The 21,540-nt window shown below is 34.3% G+C and overlaps 1 protein-coding gene across 1 annotated transcript in view; it reads right to left on the reverse strand.

The window, feature by feature from the left end:
* Positions 1-661: 661 nt before the first annotated feature.
* Positions 662-21,540, reverse strand: part of LOC123249356 (solute carrier organic anion transporter family member 1B1-like) — a 114,453-nt gene continuing 93,574 nt past the window's right edge. The window contains exons 13-15 of the mRNA XM_044678360.1: positions 17,835-17,899; positions 12,992-13,109; positions 662-1,235 (exon numbers count right to left, since the gene is read on the reverse strand). Coding sequence (XP_044534295.1) covers positions 1,019-1,235; positions 12,992-13,109; positions 17,835-17,899 — 400 coding nt within the window. The 3' untranslated portion in view covers positions 662-1,018. The remainder of the gene's footprint in view (positions 1,236-12,991; positions 13,110-17,834; positions 17,900-21,540) is intronic.

A 21,540-nucleotide genomic window follows, 5' to 3' on the forward strand; every position in this document is an offset into this window, starting at 1 on the left:
ACCTATTTTATCAAGCATTAGTAACCAATCAACAAACATTTATTAAGTGCTTGATGTCTTGTATACAGAGAAAAAAGAAATAATCCATGCACTCAAGAAGCTTAAATTATCATTAAATCATTACAGTTTATGGGTGAATGACTAATGAGACTCCAAATGTTCTAATTGTGAATTGTGGAATTAATGAATGAGCTATGTGAGCTTTGGGATGGTAGATGGAGGCAAGCAAATCTTATTGATGTTCTATTCATAAATTAAGTTAATTACTGGATACCAGGAAGGGAATAATGTTGAATAAGAATTTCTGATTCCAGGGAATAGGAAGGCAATTCAAAAGGTGTCACAAATATTTGGGCCCTCCTTTCTACCATTAGAGTTTTTAAAATGTAGTGTTTAGCCTTTCTCTCATATCCCTTCCACTGCTCATATATTAGTATGCTTTTGTCCCAGTGCAAGAGAATGAAAAACACTCTCTCCCACAGGATGCCAATTCCATGTATTGACATATAGGTTAAATTTGTCAAATGAGAACAACAGCATCTTCTTTTTGGTTAGCATGAATTAACTGCTCCCATAGGTTCTTCTTTCATCTTTCCTTTAAACTGTGCTCAGAATATCTACCTACTTGAATAATTTATAGAAATAATTAACTGAACAAATCTTTTTCTTCCAGTCATTTATTGTCTCACAATCATTTTAGTTATTAACTTATGAACAATGTAGTTTCATCATAATCACAGAGCTATACTGTAGCAAGACATGTTTCAACACCCCTTTTTTCATTTAGGTTTTATGCCATTATCAATTCCATATCCCTAATTAATGTTCTGTAAGGAAAAAAAAAAGTGTAGGTGTTCTCAGTGAGAAGGAACTGATATTCAATAATTTTGAATTTCACCTTAAAAAGAGCATGATAAATAAATCAAATATCTGCTCCTAGATGATTTTATTAAATAGGATCTCATTAAAGAAGGAACCAAAAAATCTTGGTTGTGAAGAAGTAATAGGACAATCTTTTCTAAATGTGTGTTTCACTGTCTTCATGAGCAAAGGATTCAAACTGTTTGTTATTTTTTAAAGGCTCTTTAAGGTTTGATTCATCCACATTTATTACTCCATTATTCAATGATCCAGTGTTGTTTTCTTTATAGTTTTTCTTCATAATTATGTATAAAATGATATATAAGATGAACATTGGTGATTTTATTGCCAAACTCAAGCCAAAGAAGATGTTTCTGTAAAAGAAAATTAATCCCCCCCCATAAATCAAAATGTTAATGCAATAGAACAATTTATGTACTATATAGAAGTATTTAGGAGGATTTATGATGAATTATTAATAATAGAAATAATAAAATTAGAATATTATAAAATCAGAATTATATTTAAATCCTTTTTCAATGCCTCAGACAGACTATAGAATCTCCTTTAAAAAGGATACTTTAGGGGGCAGCTGAGTAGCTCAGTGGATTAAGAACCAGACCCAGAGATGCGAGGTCCTGGATTCAGATCTGGCCTCAAACTCTTCCTAGCTTTGTGACCCTGGGCAAGTCACTTGACCCCCATTTCCTAGCCCTTATTGCTCTCCTGCCTTGGAACCAATACATAGTATTGATTCCAAGACAGAAGGTAAGGGTTTTCATTAAAAAAAATTTTTTTTAAAAAAGGATAGTTTAAAATCAGTTTATGAATTTCTGTCCTTATAAATGAAGCATATTCTTTCCATGTATTTACCTATTGTCAGGAGTTTAACTCTTGCAGGAAATTAGTTCATTTGCATTTGGAACAAGTTTTAAAAGAATAGCTAATAAATATGGCGAATTAGAACTCTTAATCAAACAGACCTATTTGGTCATGTTGTCTTTTTTTCCATTCCTTCTCTTCCTCTAATATGAGTGACTAAGAAGAAACTTATTAGTCAACATGTATGGTAGAGGATGAGACTGATTATTGGTGGAATAGGAGGGGAAAAAAAGGAAAAATTAAAGAAAGGCAATCTGTATCAGGTGGTCAGAAGGAGAGGCCTTTAAAGGTTTTGCCATCATCTTTCATAGAAATAAGAGGTGAGGCCAGAAAACTGGATAGCCTTAAAGACTTTTATGCAACTCGCTTCTGCTATAGAGTTGTGAAAATCATGAAAAACAGGCAGAAAATGAAAACAAAAGCCTCTATTTTTTATCTCTTCTTTTTTTCTCCCTTTGACTGGTAGTGAAAGAACTTACAGAAAAGTTTCTGTCAGGAGAAGCCTTATAATGAGGACTATAAATCTGGGATTATATATGTGATAATTATAGCTAACATTTATGCATCATGTCCCTAAAGAATTAGTAGAGTTTTTAGTTTATTTTTTTTGATAGTTGCTCATTATAATTTTTTGTTTTTTTCAGTCGCTGTTAGGCTAGAAATGAAAAACAAAACAAAACAAAAAATTCCGACCTTTGCCCAGCTTCCATTCTATTGCTTGTACATTCATTACTGTATAAGCTAGAGTGGTATGATTTAACTTGCTAGTTAAAGTGATATCTTTTCCTTTTACAATGCAGGTAGTAGTTAGAAGTACCAAGATTCAAGTATTAAGTTCTTGCTCCCAAATATTGTGTTCTCCATAAATCATCTCTAGGGCACTTTGAAGAGCAAATATTTGAGACTTGAAAGTGAGTCCTGTTTTTTTAAAATAACCTTAACATTATCTTCATGTCTCTGCTGAAAGGACCATAGTGAATGGACAGCAGATTTGGATCAAGAAGTCGATGTGTACCATTGCCTCACTTTTACTCATTTCCTTCTATTTTCCAAACATACACATGGCACTGAATAAGTAAATTTATTTAGATAGGATTGCCATTTTTATTATAGTAATATGCTCAGCCTACCCATGAGCAATTAATGCTTTTCCAATTGTTTAGATCTAATTTTATTTGTGTGAAAAGTGTTTTGTAATTGTGTTAATATAATTTCTATGTTTGTCTGTGTAAATAGATTCCCAGGAATTTTATATTGTCTATAGTGATTTTAAATAGAATTTCTCTTTCTAACTTGTTACTGGACTTTGTTGGAAATATATGGAAATGATGATGATTTTGTAGGTTTATTTGTATCCTGCAGCTTTGCTAAAGTTATTACCAATTTTAACTACTTTTTTAGTTGATTCTCCAGGATTTTTTAAGTATACTATCATATCATCCACAAAGATGATAGTTTAGTTTCCTCTTTGCTTACTTTAACTCCTTCATTTTCTTTTTCTCCTCTTATTCCTATTGCTAACATTTCTGGTACAATATTAAATAATAGTAGTGATCATTAGCATCCTTGTTTCATTCCTGATCTTAGTGGGAAGGATTCTACCTAAACTCCATTGTAGATGATACTTGCCAATGGTTTGAAATAGATACTACTTATCATTTTAAGGAAAGGCCCTTTTATTCATATTCTTTCTAGTGTTCTTAATATGAATGGGTGTTGTATTTCTTCAAAGGCTTTTTCAGCATCTATTGAGATAATCATATGATTTTGATTAGTCTGGTTATTGATATGGTTAAATATGCTGATAGTTTTCCTAATAAACCAGCCTTGCTTTTCTTGTATAAATACATCAATATTCGTTAAAGAAATTCATCTATAATTTTCTTTCTCTGTTTTTGCTCTTCCTGGCTAAGGCACTATATTTGTGTCATAAAAAGAATTTAGTAGGACTCCTTCTTTGCTTATTTTGCCAAATAGTTTATATAGTATTGGTAGTAGTTATTTAGATCTTTGGTAGACTTTACTTGTGAATCCATCTGGCCATGGAAATTTTTTTCTTGGGGAGTTCGTTGTTCAATTTCTTTTTCTGAGATGAGATGATTTAAGGATTTAAATAATTCATCCATTTCACTTGAATTGTCAAATTTATTGTCATATAATTGGGCAAAATAGCTCCTAATGATTGCTTTAATTTCCTCTTCATTTCAGGTGAATTTATTGTTTAAAATTTTTTTCTTTTTTGTTTTTTAATAATTTTTAGTTTTTAGAAAAGTTATCCATGGTTACATGATTCATGTTCTTACTTTCCCCTTCACCTCCTGACCTCCTCCCCCCCACCCCCTCACCATAGCCGATGCGCATTCCACTGGTTTTAACATGTGTAATCAATCAAGACCTATTTCCAAATTACTGATAGTTGCATTGGTGTGGTCATTTCGAGTCTATATCCCCAATCATGTCTGCCTCAACCCATGTGTTCAAGCAGTTGTTTTTCTTCTGTGTTTCCATTCCTGTAGTTCTTCCTCTGAATGTGGATAGTGTTCTTTTCCATAAATCCCTCAGAACTGTCCTGGGTCATTGCACTGCTGCTAGTACAGAAGTCCATTATATTCGATTTTACCACAGTGTATCAATTTCTGTGTACAATGTTCTTCTGGCTCTGCTCCTTTCACTCTGCATCAATATTGTTTTAATTTTTGATGCTTCCAATATGATTCTTTTCTTTTCCTTTCAAATTAGCTAAATGCCCTATCTATTTTATTATTTTTTTCATTTTATTAGTTCAATAGTTTTTTAACTTTCAATTTTATTAGTTTTTCCTTTGATTTTTGGGATTTCCAATTTAGTCTTTGGTTGGAAATTTTTAATTTGTTCTTTTTCTAGTTTCTTTTAGTTTCAGGCCCAATTCATTGATCTGCTTTTTTCTCTATTTTATTGATATAAGAATTCAGGGATATACATTTCCCCCTAAATACTGCTTTAGCTATATCCCATGAATTTTTTTTAAACCCTTGTACTTTGGTGTATTGTCTCATAGGTGGAAGATTGGTAAGGGTGGGCAATGGGGGTCAAGTGACTTGCCCAGGGTCACACAGCTGGGAAGTGTCTAAGGTCAGATTTGAACCTAGGACCTCCTGTCTCTAGGCCTGACTCTCACTCCACTGAGCTACCCAGCTGCCCTCCCATGAATTTTGATAGGTTGTCTCCACATTGCCATTCTCATTAATGATATCAATGATTGTTTCTATTATTCTTTGGCCCACCAGTTTTGAAGAATTAGATTAGTTTCCAATTAATTTTTAATTTGTCTTTCTATAAACCCTAATTGTTAAGTACTGATATTACTTCATTTTCTAGGCTATCTTTTATCAAGATATAATTACCTTCCTCATCTCTTTTATTTAAAAAAAATTTTTTTTAAACCCTTACCTTCTGTCTTGGAGCCAATACTTTGTATTGGCTCCAAGGCAGAAGAGTGGTAAGGGTAGGCAATGGGGGTCAAGTGACTTGCCCAGGGTCACACAGCTGGGAAGTGTCTAAGATCAGATTTGAACCTAGGACTTCCAGTCTCTAGGCCTGGCTCTCAATCCACTGAGCTACCCAGCTGCCCCCCTCCTCACCTCTTTTAATCAGAACCATTTTTGCTTTAGTCTTGTCTGAAATCATAATTGCTATGCCTGTTTTTTTAAAAATCTTAGTTGAAGTTCAATAGATTCTGCTCTATCCCCTTACTTTTATTCTGTGCATATTTACCCGTCTCAAGTACATTTCTTATAAACAACATATAGTAGGATTCTGGTTCTTAATCTACTCTGCTATCCACTGCTATTTTATGGGCAAATTCATCCCATTTGCATTCATAGTTATGATAACCATCTGTGTATTCCCCTACATCTTGTTTTTCCCTTTTCACATTCACTTTCTCCTTTCACTCTAGCTTTCCACATAAGCATTTTGCTTTTAATTATTCCTCCTCCCATTCCTCCTCTCCTTCCACCCCTAGACCCCTTCTTATTCTCATCCTACTTCTCTATATGATCTTTTAATCACCATTCTAACTTCCCCCTCTATTTTGTAACTCCCCTCCCCACTATCCCTTTCTTATTTCAATTCTACTTCTCTATAGAGTAAAAAAGGATTCTCTACTCCAATGAATCTGGCTGCTATTCCCTCTCTGAGCCAATTCCAGTGAAAGTAAGGTTTAAGTATTACCCATCATCACCCTCATCCTCTCCTCCACTGTACTAGGCTTTTTCCCCCTATGCCTCTTTATGTGATATAATTTACCTCATTTTACCTTTCTCTTCCCATTTCTCTCATTTAAGTTCCCTTTTTTACCTCTTGATTTTTTTTTTTTACATTTTTAAACCCTTAACTTCTGTGTATTGGCTCCTAGGTGGAAGAGTGGTAAGGGTAGGCAATGGGGGTTACATGAATTGCCCAGGGTCACACAGCTAGGAAGTGTCTGAGGCTGGATTTGAACCTAGGACCTCCCGGATCTAGGCCTGACTCTCAATCCACTGAGTTACCCAGATGCCCCCCTCTCTCTCTCTTGATTTCTTTGCATGTCATACTAAACAGCTTGCTCCCACACTCTCTGTTTATATATACTTCTTCTAACTACTATGATAATGATAAAATTTTAAGAGTTACAGATATTATCTTTCTATGTAGGAATATAAAAAATTTTACCTTACTGAGTCCCTAAAATATTTTCTCTTTCTTATTTACCATTTTATGTTTCTCTTTAATTTTATATTTGGACATAAGATATTCTATTTAGGTCTGGTCTTTTCTTCAGGAATGCTTGGAAATCTTCTATTTTATTAAATGATCATATTTTCCCCTGAAAGAATATAGTCAGTTTTGATGGGTAGGTGATTCTTGGTTGTAAACCCAGTTCCCTTGCTTTCTGGAATATCATATCCCAAGCCCTCTGTTCCTTCAACATAGAAGCTATCAAATCCTGTGTAATTCTGACTCTGAATTCATGATATTTGAATTTTCTTTCTGGATGCTTATAGTATTTTCTCTTTTCCAGTTGGTCAATTATACTTTTCATGGAACTCTTTTCTTTATTGGATTGTTTTGCCTCTTTTCCCAGTAGGTCAATTCTTTTTTCTAAAAGCCCTCTTTTCATCATTTGATTTTTGTGCCTCTTTTTCTACTTCACCAATTCTGCTTTTTAAGCTGTTATTTTCTTTTTTATTGCTTTCATTTCTTTTCCCAATTTTTCCTACCTTTCATTTGATTTTTTACTTCCTTTTTGAGCTCTTTCTGTCTCTGAGGCCAATTCCCATTATTCTTGGAAGTTTTGCATTTGGTTGCTTTACTCTCACTGTTCTCTACTGAATCAGTGCCTTGCTCTTCTTTGACTCCATAGGAATTTTCCAAGGTTAGGTACTTCTTTTGCTGTTTGCTCATTTTCCCAGCTTTTTTTTTTTTTTTTTTTTGCCTGTAGACTGGAGTTCTGAAAACTGCTGATTCAGTCTCCTTTGCTGATGACTTTCCAGACTTAGAGCACTTTGAATTATTTTGCTCTGGGGCTAGGTGGTTCACAGTGCATGCTTGAAAGAGACAAGTGCTATGGACTTCGGGGTCTCACTACTGGCTGGTGATAGGGCTTGGGATTTCAACAGGTGAGTATGGAATGCTTTGCTGTTGGATTAGATAGGGTCCTGGGTTCCCAAAGTTGGCTTATTCCTAGGCTTGGAATCTAACATAATAGGTGGGGAATTGGTCAGCCAGCAGTCCTCTGTGAGCAGTTTTATTTTTGCTTTCTCCTTATTCTGTGAAAATTTACTTTCTTTGGCTACCTTTTAAGTTATTTTCTATAGGAGAGCCTCTGTTTTATTGGTTCAGTGACTTCAATCATTTTGCGGCATTATTATTTTTTTAAACCCTTACCTTGCCTTAGAATCAATACTGGGTATTGGTTGTAAGACAGAAAAGTGGTAGCGGCTAGGCAATGGGGGTTAAGTGACTTGCCCAGGGTCACACAGCTGGGAGGTGTCTGAGGCCAGATTTGAACCCAGGACCTCCTGTCTCTAGGCCTGGCTCTCAGTCCACTGAGCTACTCAGCTGCCCCCTTGAGGCATTATTTTAAGATTGGTTTGGAAGGATTTTTAGAGTGGTTGGAGCTTTCATTGCTACTTGGCTGCCTTCTTGGTTCTACCCTCTTATAATTCTAGTTTTCAGTCCTAATAGCTTATCAGGGTGCTTGGCATAGAATATGTGCTTAATTGTTTAGTGAGTGTCAAAACTTCCCTTTGATTCCTGGGATACCTGGTAGAATATTTTCTGGTTTACAAAGTGCTTTACATGTACCATTTCATTTGATACTCACAAGAGCCACATGCTCAATTATTATTCTGTCCATGAATAAAGCAAAGTTCAGAGAAGATAAGTCTGGATCCTATAGTCTCAAAGTGCCTGGCCTAGATTTCAATTTCAGTTCTTTATGATTCCATATCCATCCTCTATCCAAGCCACTCTGCTCCACATAATTTTCAATCTAATTTTTGCTTATTCATGAAACTATTTTGTTTTGCTCCTTTTAATAACACTTATTTTGTCCTAAAATATTGTGAATATTGCGTTTACAAGTGGGGAATCATTTTCAGTGTATTTGGTGGTACAATGTCTCCTGTTTGAGAGTCTGCCAAAGGAAGTAAAAAAAAATCTCCAAAGCTGGTTTTGTGATTTTCATGTGGTGAACATCTCTAACACAAGGGATACATCAATATCATTGAGGTGTAGAAAGAATAAATTAGAGTCATGGGTGTATAGGGTAGCATTGTTTAATAGAAAGATATGCTTAGGTGAGAAATCTTTCAACTAGAGGTAGGTCTTTTTTATGAGAAGATCACTGGCAAGAGAAAAGGAGCATTATAGTATAAATATACTATAACCCACTCAGAAAAAAGAAAAAAAAATAAACAAATTTCAAATGTGGCACAGAAGCAAGGGAAATGAGATAGAGAATTTCAACCGTTCAGACAATTATGTAGGAAGAAGAGTCCTGGTTTTAAAGTCAGTGAATTTGGATTCAAACCCTGGCTCAATTGACTTTTTGATATTGACTTTTTCTAGGTCTTAATTCTTTACCTTTGAAATAATGAGGTTAGATCAGTAGATCTACAAAGTTTAACTTTTAAACTAACATATTATGATTTTGCTAAATTTCCTCTATGGTTGAAAGTAACCAATAAAATTTTCACATCTCTTAATGATCTGAAAATCTTCAAGAGCTTGGAAAGATTAATTGATATTCTGTGCCTAATTTTGACCAATAAGGAGAAAATAGTTGCTAAAGTGAAAATAAGAGGAATCTTTACAGGAAGCAAGCATATATCCAAAACTGAATAGAGCAGAATTCAGATTCCAGAGAAGCAGAGCTGAAATCATATGGCTTATAGTAGAACATAGTTCAAAAGACAACTTTAAAAATAAAATTCTGATCAAGGCAAGACAAGTCAGCAAAAGATTATTAAATACCTTATAAAGACCGTATAAAGATTTGTTGGGGAAAAAAGTGTTTTACTTGTAGAAGAGAGTATATGACAGGCATATAAAATATTTGAAAGGCTGTCATGAGTAAAAGGAATTAAATTTGATCTCTCTGGTCCCAAAGGAAGAACTAGGAGTAAGCAGTGGAAACTTCAGAGGTAAATTTAAGTTGAACCCCAGGAAATAAATAAAACAATTTCTTAACATTTAGAGATATCCAAAAGGGAAATGAGATGTCAGAAAATAATAGATTTCTCCTTATTGGGAGTCTTCAAATTGTGACTGGATGACTTGTATAGTAGTGCATAGAACCTGGGACATACCTGCTGGCAAACCCAGAAGAAAAGGTTAACATTGATGTCCCTGAGTGTAAAGCAAGGGTTCCCAAACTGTTTCATTCCTAGTGTCCCATAAATTTAAAAACATATTTCAGCATCCTGTATTCAATAAGAAGGGAAGTAAATTTAAGAGCTCACCATGTGTAAAATATAAGTCAATTAAAATATATCCCTATAAGCAGTTTTAGTAAGAATGGGATATGCTTTTAAAAACTGTTATAACTTTGCTCATTGGAAATTAGTTTAAAAAAGTTAGATCAACATACACTTCATGCTCCCTTGATAAGTCTTTCATACCTCTTAGGGGTGTGCTAAGTTCAAGTTGGGAACCCCCTGGTGTAGTGAATTGGGTGTTTGTGGGGCCTGAGAAAGGCCAGATTATGGGCTGCTCCAGAGTTTGTGGCACATGCTCCATAATGTATATGATGAACATTTGTCAGTAGAGATTCCTTTTGGAGTGCGAGTTAGACTTGATTTCCATTGAGGTCCCTTCCAATACTGAAATCCTCTCATTTACTAACTTTGTCCAGTAAGTAGTTGGTGATGTGTAACTGGAGACTATGAGAAAGACTAGAGCGAAATACATAAATTTGGTAGCCATCTAAATGGAAATTATTGAAATCCCGAAGACTAGAAAAGATCCCCAAATAACAAAGTATGCAGAGAAAAGATATCTAGGCACATCCATGTTGAGATGGCAGGACGGAGAGAAAGCTCTAGCAAAGGAAATTGAGAAAAGATCCACCAGACAGTCAAGAGTAGAACCAGAAAAGTATGGGATCATGGAATCATTGACATTTATAGAACTCTTTAAGAGTTCACAAAGCTCTTGACATACATTATTTCAACTGATCTTCACAACAGTTCAGCAAAGCTGAATATGAGGAAATTGAGGTTCAGCGGGATTGAATGACTTTGCTATGTGGACATAGTGAGTATTAGAGGCAACATTCAAACCCATATACTCAAATCTGTCATTATGCTACAGTGAGAGACTAAATCCACCGAAAACCAGACTCAAAGACCTATATTTAGTGATCCAGTTTTTGTCCAAATAGCTAATCCCATTAAGTTTTAACCTATTGATTGACTGTTTGTAAGATATCTATCTGTTAGAGAGGAGTCTATTTATTACTTGTAATTCTTTATAAATGAAATACCTCTGCTACTTCTTTTAAGAAAAAATACTTTTAATATACCTGTTATACCTGATCTAGAGAATCCCTCTTTAATCGTATGCGTTTAGTAGAGGTTATGTATCCTTTTTTTTTTTTTTTTTGGTTGCACACTACATGACTACAAACATCTTTTATTTGATTTATTGTAGATATCTCTTTACTGTGAGGATTTCATGCTGCCATTTTTGATCCACAAAAAGGGGTTTCATTCTTTTTTGTTGCTTTTTCAGTCATTTCATTCATGCCTGATTCTTCATGATCCCCTCTGGAAATTTGTTGACAAGGATCCTGGAGTAGTTTGCCATTTCCTTTTCCAGTTCACTTTATAGATGAGAAACTGAGGCAAATGGGATTAAATGACTTGCCCAAGGTCACACAGCTGGTAAGTGTTTGAGGCCAGATTTGAAGCCAGGAAGATGAGTTTTTCTGACTCCATGCCTGGTTATTCTGTCTACTGTACTACCTAAATGCCCCTGATTCTATCTTACATATATGGAAATTCTTCACTTCATTTACTGTTACCTATAGGTCTGGAGTAAAGTACCAACTTTGACACAGCCAGCTAAAGATCAAGGCTCAATTAATAATATTGTTTTGCTTTCTAAAATATGCAATTGTCTATTCACTGTCCTAGCTAAAATGGACTATTCCTTTGTTCCTGATATTATTCTGCCATTTCTATCATGGAAGGCAAAGAAGAGTGGCTCTCCTCATGGTGGGTGTTCCGCCTACCTACCAGCTGCAGGAAGACTTGTAACAGGATAGCCTTCTTCTTTGACCATCCTTTACCATTCATATGACCTCTGCACACCCCAGAACTGTTAGGAACAATACATCTAATGGGAGATTGAGGACCATCAAGTCCTACCATCTGTCACTGTTTCCTAATGTTCTGTAAGTGTTACCATCATTTCTATGAACTCCATAGTCTCCAACCTCCCCTGTCCTATTATTTGGCTTGTTGATGAGCCCTGAGTACCCATGTGCCTTAACCTTTTTCGTGTCCTTGTCCCCTTATAATTCCCAGAGCTCTCCATAAATTCTGTAGATGATTTCTCTTTTATATAATATCTCCTCTAGTTTGAGTATAGTCTTCTTTAGAACAGCTACTATTCCTTTTTTTCTGTTTGTATCCCTAGCACTTGTCCTAGTGCTCAGCACATAGAAAGCACTGAACAAATTCTTGTTCATACATTCATTTATTCAATCTTCCAAGTACCATGAATCTCTAGTCTCTCACATTTGTCAAGGCTCAACTCCAGTTTTACTTCCTTCCTGACACTTCTTCTCTCTTCCCTCAGCTAGAATTAATCCATCTTTCCCTAGCACTATTTGACTTCCATGCATGTATTATTTTAAAAAAGTTTATTCAAGTAATCTGTTTAGTTATCTCAAAATTCTTCCTAGTCTTTAACCACTATTATGGCAAGAACTTGTCATTTTTCATCTTAGTATCCCTAGAACATAGTACAATATCTTATTATACAAAACAATTCATAAATCTTCATTAGATTAAATTGAATTAGTTAATCATACTTTGAGGTATGTAGAGGAAGGATTCTTTAATTTTTAATGATGAGGAATACAAAATATTGACAGATTAAGTGACTTCTCCAAGGTCATACATTTGGTGGAGTATAAGACAAATAAATAATATGTATTGATTCTAAGGCAGAAGAGTAAGGGCTACGCAGTGGGGGTTAAGTGACTTGTCCAGGGTCACACAGTTAGGAAGTGTCAGAGGCCAGATTTCAATATAAGACCTCCCACCTCTAAGCCTGGCTCTCTATCCACTGGACTACCCAGCTGTCCCCACTAGCCTCTTTAAATGAGATTATGTATCTAAGGTGAAAATACTTAATATGCTATAAAGTACCATGAAATTTTAAAATGACAATTTTTTCCTGTAAGAACATATTCTCTTTCTGTGGGGTAGAAAAAATGAGGAAATTCATCTTTATGACTTCTAAGAATCAATAGCTATAAGGAATGAATGTAGAAAGGGGTTCTCTTTTGCTATCAGTTTTCTATTTGCCCTTTCATTGAAGGTTCCTAGATAGGATGCAATCCATAATCAGTCTGGTTTTTCTTAGCCCTTTTAAATAAACCTCAACACATTGAATTTGGCCTTCAGTGTAAAAAAAATCTAATGTCATTTGCTTGGAATAAGCATTGTCAAAAGGAAAAATAAATGATTTTTGAAACTTTTTAATACTAACTTACCTATATGACATCGAATCATATATTCTACAAGATCCTTTACCTCCACATTTATTGATGGCCCATTTCAGACATGTTGTATCTATCATTGCTCCAAAATAGATGGGGGCTAAAATTCCTCCTATAATAACAAAAAAACAAGTATCACACTATAGCAGAAGTTCTTAACCCTTTTTTTTGTGTCATGATCCCATTGGGAATCTTTTGAAATCTATAGATGAATTTTCAGAATATTGCTTTTTAAAAAGTAAAAATAAGATATATGCAATTACAAAGGAAATCAATTGTATTAGATAGTTATCAAAATATTTTTTAAAAAACAGATTCACAGACACTTTTTAAAGAACCTTTGAGGGGGTAGCTGGGTAGCTCAGTGGATTGAGAGACAGAATTACATAGGACCTAATAGTTTCTGTATTAAAGGACTGGAGAACTTAGAGTAAGATATTCTGGAAAGGAGTATTAACACCAGGAATGACCTACCCCATAAAACTGAGTATAATTCGTTTGATGGGAAATGAATATTTAATGAACCAGAGGACTTTCACGTATCCTCATGAAAAGACCTGAGCCAAACATAAAATTGGATGATAAAATACAACATTCTATAGAAGGATAAAAAGGAAACTAGGAAAAAGAAAAGTAAAGAGATTCAATAAGGTTAAACTATTTACATTCCTACGTAGGAATTAAGGTATTGAAATTACATAAGGTACTTAAAATGCTTAAGAACTTTATCATTATTAGGGCAGGAAGAAAGAGTATATAGGAATAGAAGGCAGGATATGAGTCAAGTAGGGTGGGATAATATCCAAAATCAAAAATAAAAAGGATGAAATAGAGGAACACACTGGGAGAAAAGAGAAGTGAAAGGGGTAAAATATCTCACATAAGGGAGCACATAAGAGTTGATATAGTATAAAAAAAGGAAATTACATATTCATAAAAGGTACCATAGACAATGAAGTTAATATCAATACTAAACATGTACATACCAAATGACAGAACATTCAAATACCTAAAGGAGAAGTTGTATGAGTTACAGGAGGATATAAAGAGTAAAACTCTACTCCTAGGGAACCTCAGCATTCAGAACTTGATAAGTCCAACCAAAAAATAAAAAAGAAAGAAATTACAGAAGTGAATAAAATTTTGGAAAAAATTATATATAATAGACCTCTGAAGAAAACTGAATGGGAAAAGAAAGGAATATACTTTTTTTTTCCTTAGCAGTACATTGCACCTTCACAAAAATAGACTATACATAAGGGTATAAAAGCCTTACAACCAAAAGCAGATATATTAAATACATCCTTTTCAAATCATAATATAATAAAAATTTCATTCAACTAAGGACTGCAGAAAGACTAAAAATTAATTGGAATTTAAATAATCTTTTCCTAAAGAATGAAGAAGGTAAAAAAAAACAAATTAAAGAAACAATAAGTAGTTCCATTAAAGAGAATGATAACAAGGAGACAACATATGTAAATTTATGGGACATAGCCAATGCAATACTTAGGGAAAAATCTACTTCTCTAAATGCTTACATCAATAAATAGAGAAAGAGCAGATCAATAAATTGGACATACAAGTAGAAAAACTAGAAAGAGAACAAATCATAGATCTCCAATTAAACATCAGATTGGAAATCTTGAAAATCAAATGAGAGATTAATAAAATTGAAAGTAAGACAACCTTTGAACTAATAAATAAGACAAGTAGGTAATTTTATGGAAAAAGAACAATAAAATAGATAAACCATTGATTAATTTCATTTTTCAAAAATGAAGAAAACAAAATTACTAGAATCAAAAATGAAAAGGGTGAATTTGCCACCAATAAAGAGGAAATAAAAGCAATTTATATGCCAATAGTCTAAGTGAAATACATAAATATTTATATATAATATGATTAAATTATATATATTCTAATCACATGATTAGAATATATATTATTATATATATATAACAGAAGAAGAAAGAGGATATGGAATATTTTAAACAGGGTACTTCTGGTGCCAAAATGGTAGAGTAAAGGATCCATCCTCCTAAGCTCTTCCAAATGTCCCTCCAAACAATCCCAAACAAAAACCTCATAACAAAATTTGGAGGAATGAAGGCATTTTCCTAATGAGGGCAGGCTGGAGGACCAGCACAAGAGCTCTGTCTCACTGGAGTAGGAGAGGAGTGGAATCTGAGTAAGCTGCTTGCAAAGGCAGATTGCACTTCATTGGGCCACTGGAGACCCCATCCCCTCAGCAGTGAAATCCCTACCTGATGCAAACCTCCTGTAAGGTTCCATCTTTGGCATCAGCCAGCATTAATGCTCTACCCCATGGGGTCAGCCAACAGCAAGACTCTGTCCCTGGGGCTACCCAGCAGAGAGTCTCTGCTCCTCGAATTGTCTAGGAGTGAGATTCTGTCCTCAATATAAACCAACAATGAGATTTCCCACCAGTGTAAAGCAGAGTGAGGCTTTTTTTTTTTCAATGTAAGCCAGCAGGGAGACTGCCTACTAAAAATTAACAAAAAGCAACAAAAAATTCTAGCTCTAGGTAGTTACTGTGGTGACAGAGAGGTTAAAGATACAAACACAGAATAAGACTGCATGACAAAATAGTTGCATGGGAAACATCAAAGAAAATTACAAATTGATCTGAAATCAATAAAACCTAATGGAAGAGCTCAAAAAGGACTTTTAAAGTCAAATAAGAAAGAAGAAAACTTGGAGGAAATAATGACAGTAATATAGGAAAAAGTATGAAAAAAGAAGTAACAGGTTGGTAAAGGAAACACAAAAAATGGGGAAAGATATAAAAAAATTGGCAAAGAAAACTTCTTAAAAAAGTAGAATTGGTGGGCTTAGTAGCCGCAAAAGCTGGAACTGCTCGGAGAATCCTCCAAAACCAACCTTAAAATGGTACTTCCAAATGACAGGAAGTCAAAGGGAGAAGTGACTTTTGGCCTTTCATCTCTCCCTCTGTCTTCCTTTATATTACTCTTTATCCTCACTATAACTTCCAATCCCTTGACTTCTCAATTCTCCCTCCAGACATTTCCCCTTCATAAGGAACTTTTTCTTCTTCTCCCCTTCTTGACTCTTTGATGAAACAATTCAACTTCATACTATACTTCTCTCTTGAATACCTATGCCCATCATCCTATCAATGATTATGCCAGTGAAGCCTCAGCCTTATATTACTCACACCATTTTCATCTTCATAGATAAGCATGTTAAATGATGGTAAAGAAAATCATGCAACCATTCTGAATGGATCCACTATAAATTCATATTACATAATCTTATCTAGATAATCCTCCTATACTTACTGTATCAACTCTCATTGGAAAATATCTGGCATTGGGACTCTCCTAACTAATAGTGAAAGGCACCTGAATGCAATGTATTAAAAACAAAATTCATAAAATTTCCCTCCTCCAATATTCTTGGCATAATAAGAATTCACTTGAAAAGGCTTAGCTTCAAAATCTAGCACTTTCACTTATTAGATGTAGAGCAGTGATTCCCAAAGTGGATGCCACTGCCCCATGGTGGGTGCTGCATCGATCCGGGGGGGGGTGGTGGTGATGGCCACAGGTGCATTTGGGGATGGTGAATAACTGTAAAGGGGTGGTAATAGTATGTGACAGGAGGTGCTAAATAATATTTTTTCTGAAAAGGGGGCAGTAGGCCAAAAAAGCTTGGGAACTACTGAGAATATTCTGTAATTCAACTGACTTCAAAGATTTGTGTTTATTCTTCTAAGTGACAGAGATGATGATCCCAAATATGTAGAAATGTTTATAGTAGCAACTTTTGCAAGAGTGGAAAAACACTGAAAACATTGGAGAATGACTGAACAAATTTTGCTTTGAATGTAATGTAAAGAAAAATAATTGATGAATAAGAGATTGTGAATATTAAAAATTAAGATTGTTATATAGTCTTGTATGTAATGATTTGAATAAAAGTTTAAAAAATCCCAGAAGAACTATTTATTCAATTTCTAAAATAATGTAAAAGAAAAAAAGAAAACCTCAAAAAGCTACAGGTTCTGATTAACTCAGTAACAAAGCCTTGACTGGGTCTTCTCTGAACTTTCTGTCTTCCTCCTCTGGGCATTTATAAGACTATTTTCCTTGATTGAAATTCAATCTCTCCTCTTCATAAAACTATTTAAATCATTCTTCAAGATGAAGCTTAGAAACTACCTCCATGAGTCCTTCATTGATTTCCTCAATTAAAAAACCAATAAATTCCCTTCTTCAAATTTCACCAGAACACTTTCAATCCATAATTTGTCTTCTTCACATTCTATTTTGCATTTCATATATATATATGTGTGTGTGTGTGTGTGCGCGCGCGTGCGTGCGTGTGTGTGTGTGTATGTATGTGTATGTCACATAAACACCTCACATTAGGGAGTATGCTTATTGAGGGTATGAACTATGTCTTTGTAAGCTGGCCTATCTCTAATCTCTAATAAACTTTCACTTAATAAATACTCATTGTGGGGCAGCTGGGTAGCTCAGTGGATTGAGAGTCAGGCCTAGAGATGGGAGGTCCTAGGTTCAAACCCAGCCTCAGACACTTCCCAGCTGTGTGACCCTGGGCAAGTCACTTCACCCCCATTGCCCACCCTTACCAATCTTCCACCTATGAGACAATACACAGAAGTTAAGGGTTTAAACAACAACAACAACAACAACAAAAAATCTTGGAAAAAAAATAAATACTCATTGCATTCAATTTCATAAACATATAAAAAGCTGATGAATTTAGTATATGTATGCATATACATATATTGTATGTATATATACATATAAAAGTATATATATCATACCTATTATTCGATTAATCAGGAAATGAAAACCCATTGCAAGTGATTTCAGTTCAGGCTCAACATTCCTGAAATAAAGACAAAATCCATATTATAACCATTCTTAATGCATTTCACATATGTGCAATATGGGCCAATAGTCTAACTATGTAATGCTCTAAAATGTTCCAGTTTTCACAGGCATATGTAGGACAGGACTTAAAAATCTTTAAGTATGCCACAGGGACTAAGACTGTCTACTTTAAAAAAAGTTGTTTCCTTGTTTCATTGAGCCTTACTTTAAAGTCCAGAGATTTTTATCCTATTTTTCAGTTCCAATTTTTTCCTCTCCCCATCTCCATCCAACTGGAGGGCAAGCAAAACAAATTTTATTATGAATATATAGTCACTCAAAATAAATTTCCACATTAGCCACATTCTCACAATTTTAAAATGCAAGAAAAATATGCTTTAATATGTACCCTGAATCAATTAGTCCTCTAGCTAGAGGTGGAAAGCATATTTTATCATGAATCTTTTGAAATTATGGTAGGTCATTATGTTCATCAAAATTGCTGTCTTTCAAAGTTTATTATCTTTATAATATTGCTGTTACATTGTAAATTATTCTCTTGGTTCTACCAACTTCATTTTGCTTCAATTCAGATAGATCTTTCTAAGTTTTTCTAAATTCATTTCTTTCATCATTTCTTACAGTGCAATGGTACTTCATCAGTCATATATCACAACTTGTTCCGCCATTAATACTGATCAGCATCCTCTTAGTTTTCAATTCTGTGCCACTATAAAAGAGCTGTTATAAATATTTTTGTATATATTGATACTGTTCCTCACTGATGTATTGGTGGTATAGCCCTAATAACAGTCTTGCTTGGTCAAAGGGCATTCACATTTTAATATATTTTTGGATGTAGTTCCAAATTGCTTTCGGAAATGTTTGGATTAGTTCATAGCTCCACTAAAAGTGCATTAGTGTGCCAGTTTCTCCACACCACTGCCAGTATTTGTCATTTTCTTTTATTCTCATTTGAACCAATCTGATGAAGTAGTACTGTAAACTTGGTTTAATTTTATTTCTCAAATTAAAGTGCTTGCACCTTAAAATATGTAGCTATTGATAATTTTGGTTTCTTCCTTTGAAATTGAGCAGTTTTCCTTTACTACTTCTTGAAATCTGATATCTAGACTCTTTTTTATGGCTTTCAGATAATCCAGTGCTTCTTAAATTATATCTCCTCATTCTCTTTTCTAGTTTGTTTTTCCTCTGAGATTTAAAATTTTATTCTATTTTTTAGTTTATTTACTTTTTAAAATTATTTCTCACTATCTCATGGATTTACCAGCTTCTCTTTGTCCAGTTCTAATTTTTAGCAAATCATTTTTTTCAATAACGTTTTTACCTCTTTTACTATTTGGTTAAATTTAATTTTTAATGAATTATTTTCTTTCATGATGTTTCATACCTTTTTTTTTACTAAGTTGTTAATTCTCTTTTCAAATCTTTCTTGTAGAACTCTCATGGCTTGCCAAATTTTTCTCTACTATTTATGTTTTTTTTTTAATAAATCATTTTCTTCTCTTTACATTTCTTCTTTTAAGTCTTCTAAGAACTTTTATTGGGCTTGTATTATAACTGCATTTTTCTTGAAGCTTTGATTGTACATGTTTTCAAATTGTTGTCTTCTTTGATGTTTGTGTCTGAGATTTCTTTTGACTGTAATAGCTTTTTATGATCTGTTTCTTTTTGTTTGTTTTCTCAGTTCTTCAGTTTATTATTGACTTTGGCCTTTATGTTAGTATAGGGCTCTGCTTACTTTTGGGGAAATATAATTCTAAACTTCTATTTTTTATGTCCTGCAATTTTCACAGTTTAGTCTTGGGGCCTGTAAGTTTTTAATGCTTCCATGGTCATTAGTTCTGGGGAGAGTTTTATTTAATGCCCTCATGTGACAGAATTTGCTAAGTTCTGACTTCGTTGAAATGTGTGTGGTTGATTTTCAGTAGATTAATTGCGACTGGACTCATTTAATCTTAGCCTGCTCTGAAGTTCTGCAGATTTAGTGAATAAAATGCTTGATTCTCCTTTGGTATTGGTTTCTTGTCCTGAGTATGCTATTGTATTCTTATGTGTGTGTGGTTTAAGATTAGAACTGAGTCCCTTCTCAACTCAGATACACACTACAAAATTTTTGGAACTTCTTTGTTGCTCTCTACACAGATAAGGTCTCTGTTTCTTGGGACCATGACCACTTTCTTATCCCCCACTCCCAGCCTTGGAATCATGACCTGGAACAGTATAAAGGGTGATAAAGCTGCCAGTTGGTACTCATTCTTATAAACAGAGGCATAAATATCTAGGATTCTAGGCTTCCATGGGATTTCTGCTTTGATATTTCCAGACCTGGTATTCAGTCTTAGACCCCTTACTATCTCTGGGCTAAAACATCTTTGCTTCTGCTATGCTCACTGTATACCTACTCAATCCCCACTCTCAGTGCCCTCAAACTTCTTTGTCTGCTTTCCTAAGTTACCTTGAACTGGAAAAATGGCTCACTGACATTTTCTTAGTCTTTTTGATTAGAATTCAATAGATTACATTTCCTGAGTTTATGGGGAAGTAGTTGCATATGCTGGGTCAAAATGCTTACTCTTCGTTCCCCTTCATCTGAACTCTATCATTTCAATAACTAATGTACTAAGTGAGAAGGAAGTTTGCACTGAAGAAAATAAAATCTTGGACAATGTCTAAGCAAGATTGGACACATATACAAGTTTAGGATTCTGTAAGTAGTTCACCTAAAAATATTTAATAAAGTATTTTCAGTTTACTTGTAAAGTCCAGCATGGAATTGCTAAAAGCTTTGTCTTTTAGCATTATCCCCACCATTATCCCCATTCACTCTCTAATTTTTTATCTTTCTCTATATAATGGCTACTTCCCTTTGGCCTACAATCAAACCAACTCTTCTTTATCTTAAAAAAAAATTCTTCCCTAGATCCTACCTTGCCTTCTAGCAATAATTCCCTCTCATCCTATTTTCAACTGAGGACTGAAAGAAGACTCTACAATCAGTGCCTCTACTTTTTCCTCTTACTCTCCTCTAAACCCTTTGCAGTCTGGAATTTGATTGAAATTAACTTTCTGAAGGTTACTTATATTTTATTTGGAAAATCCAGCATATTCTTCTTGATGGTCATCTTTCTTCTCTGCAGCATTTCACTTTTTTGATCCTCATCTACTTCTGGATACACTCTTCTCCAAGGGTTTTTGTGATGCTATTCTCTCTTTCACTCCCTTTTTGTTTCTTTCTGTCTTTTTCTTTGTCTTTCTATATCTTTTGCTGTCTCTTTCTCCATTGCTGTCTTATGAATCTAACTGCTCCTTCTTTTTCTCTTCCTGAATCATCATTCCTTAAATTAAATGTGGATATTCCCCAATTATTTACCCTAGGTTTTCTTCTCTTTTTTTCTTTGTTCTTTCTTACTTGGTTATCTCATCAGCTCCTAGGATTTCAATTTAATTTATATGCAGATTATTTAAAGATCTGTTTATTTTGTTGTATTCTTTCTCCTTAACTTCAGTCCTGCAGTACCAATTGCCTTTGGGACATATCAGATTAGACTGCAGTAGGCATCTCAAACTCATCATGTCCAAATCAGAATTCATTATGTTACTCTCAGAACTACCCTTCTCCTAAATATCCCAATT

The sequence above is a fragment of the Gracilinanus agilis genome, chromosome 5, assembly GCF_016433145.1.
Source record: "Gracilinanus agilis isolate LMUSP501 chromosome 5, AgileGrace, whole genome shotgun sequence".
In the NCBI taxonomy this organism is placed as follows: domain Eukaryota; kingdom Metazoa; phylum Chordata; class Mammalia; order Didelphimorphia; family Didelphidae; genus Gracilinanus; species Gracilinanus agilis.